At 54.7% G+C, this 8,511-nt stretch overlaps 3 protein-coding genes across 3 annotated transcripts; all 3 read left to right on the top strand.

The window, feature by feature from the left end:
- Positions 1–1,024: 1,024 nt before the first annotated feature.
- LPMP_321950 (hypothetical protein) lies at positions 1,025–2,272 on the top strand (the record flags this gene model as incomplete). Its single annotated transcript, XM_010703578.1, has 1 exon — positions 1,025–2,272. One exon carries the CDS (start codon positions 1,025–1,027, stop codon positions 2,270–2,272), a length of 1,248 nt encoding a protein of 415 aa, XP_010701880.1.
- A 774-nt stretch (positions 2,273–3,046) lies between these two features.
- LPMP_321940 (chaperonin HSP60, mitochondrial precursor, putative) lies at positions 3,047–4,831 on the top strand (the record flags this gene model as incomplete). Its single annotated transcript, XM_010703577.1, has 1 exon — positions 3,047–4,831. One exon carries the CDS (start codon positions 3,047–3,049, stop codon positions 4,829–4,831), a length of 1,785 nt encoding a protein of 594 aa, XP_010701879.1.
- Positions 4,832–5,882: 1,051 nt separating this feature from the next.
- LPMP_321930 (rab11B GTPase, putative) lies at positions 5,883–6,542 on the top strand (the record flags this gene model as incomplete). Its single annotated transcript, XM_010703576.1, has 1 exon — positions 5,883–6,542. The coding sequence occupies one exon, from the start codon at positions 5,883–5,885 to the stop codon at positions 6,540–6,542; it is 660 nt and encodes a 219-aa protein (XP_010701878.1).
- Between the last annotated feature and the right edge of the window lie 1,969 nt (positions 6,543–8,511).

Below are 8,511 nucleotides of genomic sequence, written 5' to 3'. Positions count from 1 at the left end.
CGGATGTATTGAAGAAGAAGCTGTCAGTGGTGAAAAGGCGTACAGAGACATTGGGCGCACGCCGGGCATCATTCTCACCCCATTCTAGGCGAACATAGACGTGTAGGGGAGTTTGCGAAACACTGAGGTATGAAAACTGAAAGCAATGTGGTTGTGCGGTGTCTTCTCTTTTCCCGCTGATGCTTTTCTTGTTTGTTATTCTTTTGATCTTTGTGGTTGTCGCGTATATACACACACTCTCTTTCACTAGAGTTGCCGTCGATCGTATGGCCTGGGCTTGTGTAGCTTCTCACGCAGACACCAAAGACAGAAAAGAGGAGTCAACGAGGAGGTGATGACGGTGTCTTCTGCAGGTTGCTCGTCACATGTGGCTCCTCCTTCCTTCAGGGTGCCTGTCTCACTACTGTGTGTGCTTCTTCCATGCAGTGCTTTATTTTACTCGTTTTCTGAGCGACTGCGCGGTGTGTGTGTGTTGCTGGTGGTATTCCTTGGCGCGTCAGCTGTATACGCCATGTAAAGGATCTCTCGATGGCGCACGCTAAGCGCTTAATGGTTCTACGCCCTTTCTGTTTCTCAGCTTTGTTATTTGCCTTCGCATGCTCTTCTTTATTCCCACGTGTGCCTTTCTTCTAATTACTTTGCGCGATTGGCCTACTCGCTTAAGTGCGACGTACTAAAATTGTTAGATGATGAGCCTCCCGACTCCCGCCCACCCCCACCCCTACACGGCCGGTTCCGCGAACACCCAGTGACCGCAACGATAGACATGCATACACAGACAAGTGTGTGTGTGTGTGTGTTTGTGTGCGCCTGTAACCTTTCATTTGTTGCGTTCTACCTATAGCGAAAAAGTGGTGCTCCTTGATTGGAAGTGCGCACGTCATGGCGTAGCAACCTCGTTGCGTGCCCGTCTCTCTCCCGCTCCTGCTGCTGCAGCAGTGACGTGGACTATACCCATGCCTACACACATGCACTCTAGCGCCCGCCTCTCCCTTTCTCTCAAGAAGTAACATTAACAGTAGCGATGCTAGACGGGTGTAGTGACGATTACTACCGCATAGTGACACGGCAGAGCCAGGCGGCTGAAATTATCGTGCCGATTCCGCCTTTCTGCAAGCCTCTCGCTGCTTCAGTGCGTCCTTTCGGCGAGGGAAAGGCGGGGCTTCTTGCCTCGTTCTTCGACCCTGAGCAGCATGCCTGGGTGGTGCGGCAGCTGCCGGTGCACGAGTCGTGGCCGCATACGCCACCGCCGTGTCTCACTGTTCGCGTCGTTACATTAGTGGACCCGATCAACCTCTACGAGCTGCGTGTCTCTCTCTCCAGCGTCCTCGACGGTCTTAGCAACGATGAGCTCTGTGTTCTGCAGCGACGCACCCAACTCTATGAGCTGCTTGTTGAGGAGCACCTCTCCGACAAGTCCGGCGCAACTTTGCGGTCTGCTGGTGTAGAAGGTAGGCTGCCGCAGCTGAAGGAGGCTGTTACGCTGGCTGCACCACTGGATGTGATGGATGGCTTTGTACTCACTGGTGGTGGCTTTCTTTCCGACTTCCCGGTGCTGCGAGACTGTCCGGCGCTTCCGCGCTCGATGGACACCGTGTACGATGACATCCTCTTTGGTGAACACTTCTGTGGGCCACCGATGCCCGCCGGCAGCGCACGCCTTCCAGGCACAGACTCCGCTGCCCAAGCAAAACTGGGCACGGGCAGCTTCTCTCCAGGGAATTCGAATGAGGCACTGGAGTACACGGCGTGGTCTGTGACTGCGGCGGCGAACGCGGGGTTGGCGTGCATCGCGATAGGCTTGCGCCGCCGCAGCCCTATGGAATGTTCCCAGCTGCAATCATGGCGGCAGCACATGCACTCCACCTCTCCATTCGACAACATTGACGCAGAGGCGCCGCTTGCGATTAGCGCACGACCAGCGTGGCCTAAGACGTCTTCCAGCGTTGTCACCGATAGCGAGGCTCTTACCGTCTTCCCAGGCACCAGCGCTTCTGTTTCAGGTAGGAGCCCCAATGAAGGCGTTAGTGGCGGCGAATACGATCCGTACGGCTTTGCGAGCGTACATCCCTCTGCCTCAGGGGTAACCACAACAGCGCGTCCGCTGCTGGAGACGCTGACGCTGCGCGGAGAGGTGGACGTAAAGCTGTCTCGCCGTGAAGGAGAAGAGTGGCGCATCTCTCTTCCACCGCCGCACGGCAGCTTCCAATTTACAATGGGCCCCAGTCGCGAGCTCATGACGGCTGCTCGACGTATCTTTTACTATGAATAGCACTGAGAGCAAGAGAATCATGACGGAGACGTACTGGTCAGGAGTGGGGGGGGGGGTGCTGCTGCAACGCGCAGACTGACTTTTCTCTGCTGTGAGGCATACACGAATGCTCTTAGAGTGGATCAGCAGAGGACGAACAGCTCCCCTGTCCCCCAAAAGAAAGGAATTATGATGAGCTACTGTGTGTGTATGTGTGTCTTCCTGTGTACTACTGAGCCCACACGTGCTGCGACCTTGTAGGCCCCTGCAGTATCATCTCCTGGTATCGGTATGTATACGCCTGTCTCTCTGTCTTTCATGATACTCTTTTCGACCTGGGGCGCCTTTTGCTGCTTCGTAGAGCTCCCCAGTCGTCTTCAGACACAGCAGTCAATGACCTCGTCATTACTACCTGCGTCTTTGCTTTCTTCCAGCTCCATCTCTCGTCTTCTACCATTTCCTCGCTCGATTTCTTATGGTGCTCTATCTACTCCTACAGCATGACCATGAGAGGGGGGAATCCTGAGGGAGGGACTCGAACATTCATTGAGGCTACCGCTCGCGCCGTGCGCCCTCCGACCTACTTTATCAACTGCTGGCTGTGGAGGGGTTTCTGCGTGAGGAAGTCTCTTCTATCCGGCAATCACGCCTGACGCAGCGCACGTGTGTACATTCACACTGGTGGTGGACCGTCTGGAGAAGTGTCGCGCTGCCTTGTGCCTCTCTTCGCTGTAGTCACGCATAAAAAAACTCAAGCTCGAGCACCCTAGACACCACTTTCTATTTCCTTGTGAGATGCTTACCCGTACGGCGCTTCGCTGTGTCAAGTACGGCTCAACGCCGAAGGACATCCGCTATGGCATGGAGGCCCGTAACGCTCTCCTTGCCGGCGTTGAGAACCTTGTGAAGGCCGTCGGCGTCACGCTCGGCCCCAAGGGCCGCAACGTGATTCTCGAGATGCCGTACGCAAGCCCCAAAATAACCAAGGATGGTGTCACGGTGGCCAAGAGTATCGAGTTCGAGGACAGCTTCGAGAACCTTGGGGCGAACCTGGTCCGTCAGGTGGCCGGACTGACGAACGACAACGCCGGTGACGGTACGACAACCGCCACCGTCCTGTCCGGGGCGATCTTCAAAGAGGGCTTCCGCAGTGTTGCGACTGGCACGAACCCAATGGACCTGAAGAGAGGCATCGACCTCGCCTGTCGGGAGGTGCTCATATCGCTGGCCGAGCAGTCTCGCCCTGTCACCTCTAAATCTGAGATCACCCAGGTGGCGATGATCTCGGCAAACATGGACCAAGAGATCGGCAGCCTGATTGGCGATGCGATGCAACAGGTCGGCAAGGATGGCGTGATTACCACGCAGGAGGGCCGCTCGCTCAACACGGAGCTCGAGCTGGTGGAGGGCATGTCGTTTGAGCGGGGGTACACGTCGCCGTACTTTGTGACGAACACAAAGGCGCAAAGGTGCGAGCTGGAAAATGCCCTTGTCTACGTGGCGAACCGCAGGCTCACGAGTGTGGCGCACATCTTACCGGCGCTGAACTACGCGATTCAGCAGAAGCGCCCACTTTTGGTGATTGCGGAGGACGTGGAGGGGGAGGCGATGCACACGTTTCTGTACAACAAAATTCAGGGCCGCATCCACGGGTGCGCGGTCAAGGCGCCAGGCTTTGGCGACATGCGCATCAATCAGCTGCAGGACATCGCCGTATTCACTGGGTCGCAGATGATCTCGGAAGACCTAGGGCTCTCACTGGACCAGAGCGATTTCTCCGAGCGCTTCCTTGGCACGTGCCGAAAGGTGACCGTTTCTCGCGACGAGTGCATCTTGATGGAGGGCGGCGGCAGCGCCATTGCGCTCGAGGAGCGGGTGCAAATGATTAAGGACATGATCTCCGCTGAAGACCACGAGTACAATCGCGAGCGCCTTGTCGAGCGCCTCGCGAAGCTCTCTGGTGGCGTTGCTGTGATCAAGGTCGGCGGCGCCTCGGAGGTGGAGATAAGTGAAAAAAAGGACCGCATCATTGACGCGCTGAACGCCACGCGTGCGGCTGTGTCAGAGGGCATTGTTGCAGGCGGTGGTACAGGGTTGCTGATGGCCTCCCTGCGCCTCGAGACGATCTCAAAGGACCGACGGCTTCCACCTGACATCCGCACTGGTGTGAATATTGTGAAGAAGGCAATCGGGCTGCCAGCACGGTACATAGCGAACAACGCGGGTGTAGAGGGTAGTGTTGTGGCAGGAAAGGTACTCGCTCGCAAGGACCCAACTTTCGGCTACAACGCTCAGACCGGCGAGTATGTGAATATGTTCGAGGCGGGGATCATCGATCCCATGAAGGTAGTGAAGTCTGCCGTCGTGAATGCATGCTCTGTGGCAGGCATGATGATCACAACGGAGGCGGCAGTGGTGGAAAAGGATCTGCTCGGTCGGGAGAAGCGCATCGAGGATGAGGGGATGGAGGACAAGGAGAAGAAGCGCAGCGTCGACAAACTGCGCAAGCAGGTAAATGAACGGGATTCGCCGATGCCCAAGATGGCCCCACCGATGAAGTTTGATATGAAAGGTCTGTAGTAGAGGCGGGCGGCAAAGGGTGTGAGTGACGGGGTGTGAATAGCTTTGCTGAGAGTGGGATGGTTCAGGTTCCACTCCCCAGCCGAGCTGCTCCTTGTCGGTGGTCTTGGGTGTAGCAGGTCTGCGCGCGATTTCTTCATTGCATCACCGCTTTTCAATACTATTCTGGCCTCAGCGTTTGCTAGGGGTGTCGCTAGAGTGGTTTGTTGGTCTCGCCTGTAGCCCCTACACATACGCCAGATGAGCGGCTCGTATCGAGTGGCCGTTTCCACGTGCGTGCCGCTCGTATTGTGTGTACGGGGGCCACCGCCCTGTATCGCTCGTTCTCTCTCTCTCCCTCTTTTCGCTAACGTTGTCAGCGGTGTGTTTCGCCCACTATCGCACATTGAGGCTAAAACATCGGCACCCCCCACCCCCTAACAAACAAAGATGGGATGGTATGCTGTAGGGGACCGATACCTCCCGCACGAATGGGGGAGGTGAGGGAAGAGAACCGACGCACTTTACACCGGTTCTCATATCAAGGTAATATGCCTACCGATGCGCTAAGGCAGTGCTTGGCCTCTGTGCGATTTCTAGAGGGGAGGGAGGCAGTCTGTGTGCCGGGCCCTTTTAGCATTCGTCGTATGCTCTATCAGTGCAACTGCGCTGTATTAAGGGTAGGCTTCGTGCATCTGTCGGCTGTTGAGGAGAAGCGTTTCACAGTCCCCACCCTTCTGCCTTTTTTTTCTCCACCGACACTTCTCTGGGTCGCTTTCTACTTGTCTGCCGTGATACTGTCGTGCTGTATGTCTTTATTGTTTGCGTCATCCATTGTGAGCGCCTTGGTCTACCACTGCGGAAGGTACTCAACATCTACGCATACCCTCACTGACGCACACGTGACCCTACTCCGCGCGCACAAACGCCATCCCGCACAAGCCCTGTAGCCTCATAGATAGAACGAGAAAGGCAGTCGTGGGGGAGGTGGAAGCACCGTATCTTTATCTCAACACGTGTTCTTTGTTTTTGCTTGTAGAAGTACACACGGACCGTCGCACACGCACACATCATGGCGGCACCATTGAAGGTACTAAAACCCAAAACGGTCTTCGATAACCGCCCTGATGAGATTCGAAAGCCGATCAAGCTCATCCTACTCGGCGATAGCGCAGTGGGCAAGTCAAAGCTAGTGGAGCGCTTCCTGATGCAGCGGTATATCCCAATGCAGATGTCTACCTACGCCCTCACGCTGTACCGCTACGACTTTGTAACCGACGAGGACGAGGAGGTGGACGTGGATGTCTGGGACACTGCCGGGCAGGAGCGTTTTGCCACGGTGCATCCGAGCTACTACCACGACGCACACGCGTGCATCCTCGTTTTTGACTGCACACGCAAGGCGACATACAAAAACTTAGAAAAGTGGCTCTCCGAGATGCGCATCTACCGTGAGCACATTCCGTGTATTGTTGCGTGCAACAAGATTGATACCGACCCATCAGTTACTACAAAAAGTTTCGCCTTTGCTGAGAAGCATAAATTCCCGCTGTACTATGTGTCCGCCGCCGATGGCTCCAATGTTGTTCAGCTCTTTGAAACTGCCATCTCCACGGCCGCTGCATACAAGAAGAATCCCGCCAAGGAGGACTTCATGACACAAGTAATCGGTATGCTGAAGGAGGACAGGATAGCCGCGGATGCCGCAGCAGTGCCATCGTCGAGCTCGTGAATGCAGAGGCATGAGTATCGCCAACATGCGCTTTTCCGGTGTCTCACTTTTCTTTTATGCCGAGGTGGGAAGGGACTCATTCACGCGCACTTATCGCACGCTTTTCCGCGTTACTATCTGAATTTCTGCCTTTTCTCTGGGCTGTACGTTCGCCGATGTGCACTGAGGCACCTCCGTACTTCTGTGGCCACGTAGATTGGCTACCAACTGATCGCTCTTCGTTTGTGCAGGTGAACATGGCAGCCGCAGAGGTGTGTGCCGTGGCGGGCGCATGACAATGGCGCCCTTGTAGTGTCATTGCGGCTTGTGTGTGTGTGTGTGCCTGTTGCACCGTCCAAGGTGATTATCTCCCCTTAAGCTGCTGCTGTGCTGTGTGTTATGGGCTTTTATTGCGGGAAGTGTCTTCCCTCACATATGGCGACCGTATGTGTAGTAACCTCTCCCGTTTCTCCCTCTCTTTGTACGTGTGTCGCGGGGGTTTTGTGTTCTTCACATCATCTCTTTTTGTATTCCTCATTGTTTATTTTTATTTTTATTTTTTTCCTTCTCGTCTATGGGGAGCGCGTTGGGGGAAGAACACATTGTCGTGCGAGTACATTTTGTGCGTTTTTTTTTTTTAATTACACGACGAGGTGATGGAGGAGTGTTTGTCTCTGCCGGGTCTCGGCACTTGAACTTCGACCTGTTTCCTCATCTCTTCCCATCTCTCCCTCTCTGGCATTAGCAACGGGGTGTCTGTGTCAACGGATCGATATGTGTGTTGGCTCTCGTGCTCATCCCTTTAGAACGCGTAAAGCGTGCGCGTGTATGTTGATGTAAATGAGTATATGAGGTGCGGTGACCCAGACTTCGGTGATACCCCTTGCTATTATCTGTACGTTCTACGTGTGCTGAACCAAGCCTGAGTTTTTGCTTGTGAACGTGTTTGGGCTCTCCGGTGTGCTGGCTACTGCTTCGTGAACCCATCTGGGGTGTTCTGTGGGATTCCTCGCATGTCTGGTGGGCTTCTCGCAGCGATGCAGGGCTAAGAGAACTGCTCACGGCCATGTACAGAACAAGCTCCACATGCGAACCTAAGCGAGTCAGCATAGTTGAGGAAGTCTACCCCGACGCTTTTATTAGTATTTGAAACTGTGAGCATATACAGCTTACTGAAGGTTCTTAACGGCTAAGCGCAAAGCGAGGAGGAGGAGGGGAATTGTGATTGGTGGATGGGTGGGCCGGTAGGGAGACACTTAAGAAGGCGCTGCACTCCTGGAGTCTCCTTCTACTACCTCGATCTCGCCCCCTCTCTGGTCCTGCATGCTCCTCTTCTTCGCCATCTTCACCTTGAGTATTCCGAAAAATGCTGCCTTCTTCAGCTCTCTCTCTCTCCATCCTTTTTTCTCTGTGTTTTATATTTGTCATTCTCGTCTCTTGCCTCGTCGCTTTCCCTTTTCTTTTCCTGGGGGAGGACTGTCTCGTGTGTAGAGCGTCCTTCACCTCCATGCGTGTTGAATGTGTGTACGGGCGCACAGCACCACCACTGAAACAGAACGGCATCTATGAACAGGATGGAGCGGTCTCCCGTAGAGCTGCACAGCCAGAGTGCGCGCCTTTGTCGGAGCTGAACGAGCACCTTCTCTACTGCGGACTGCGTGAGGTTTAACTGCGTCGTTCGTTTTTTCTTTTAACGCAACCACTCCAAAGAGGTGGGTGGCTGTGTTACAGGGAGGCTCCGCTATTCATCCTCGTTGGACTTCATGAGGTTTGTGATCTTCTCTCCTCTCTCTCCAAGTCCATGCCATGTGTCTCTCACCCATATCCACGGGATACGGTTGAAACGCGTTGCTCAAACTGTAGCTCTCTGTCCATCTCACACCTTTCCAGAAGTAGCGCTCGAGAAGACGCCCCACTGCCCACCCCCTGGAGCCGTTTCTTTTGCATTTCACCAGCGCCCTTGTCTTGTTGCTATTGGCACTTCATTTCT

The sequence above is a fragment of the Leishmania panamensis genome (genome assembly GCF_000755165.1).
Source record: "Leishmania panamensis strain MHOM/PA/94/PSC-1 chromosome 32 sequence".
NCBI classification, from domain to species: Eukaryota; Euglenozoa; class Kinetoplastea; order Trypanosomatida; family Trypanosomatidae; genus Leishmania; species Leishmania panamensis.
Note: the sequence above shows the minus strand (reverse complement) of the source record. Positions and strands in the feature narration are given on the sequence as shown.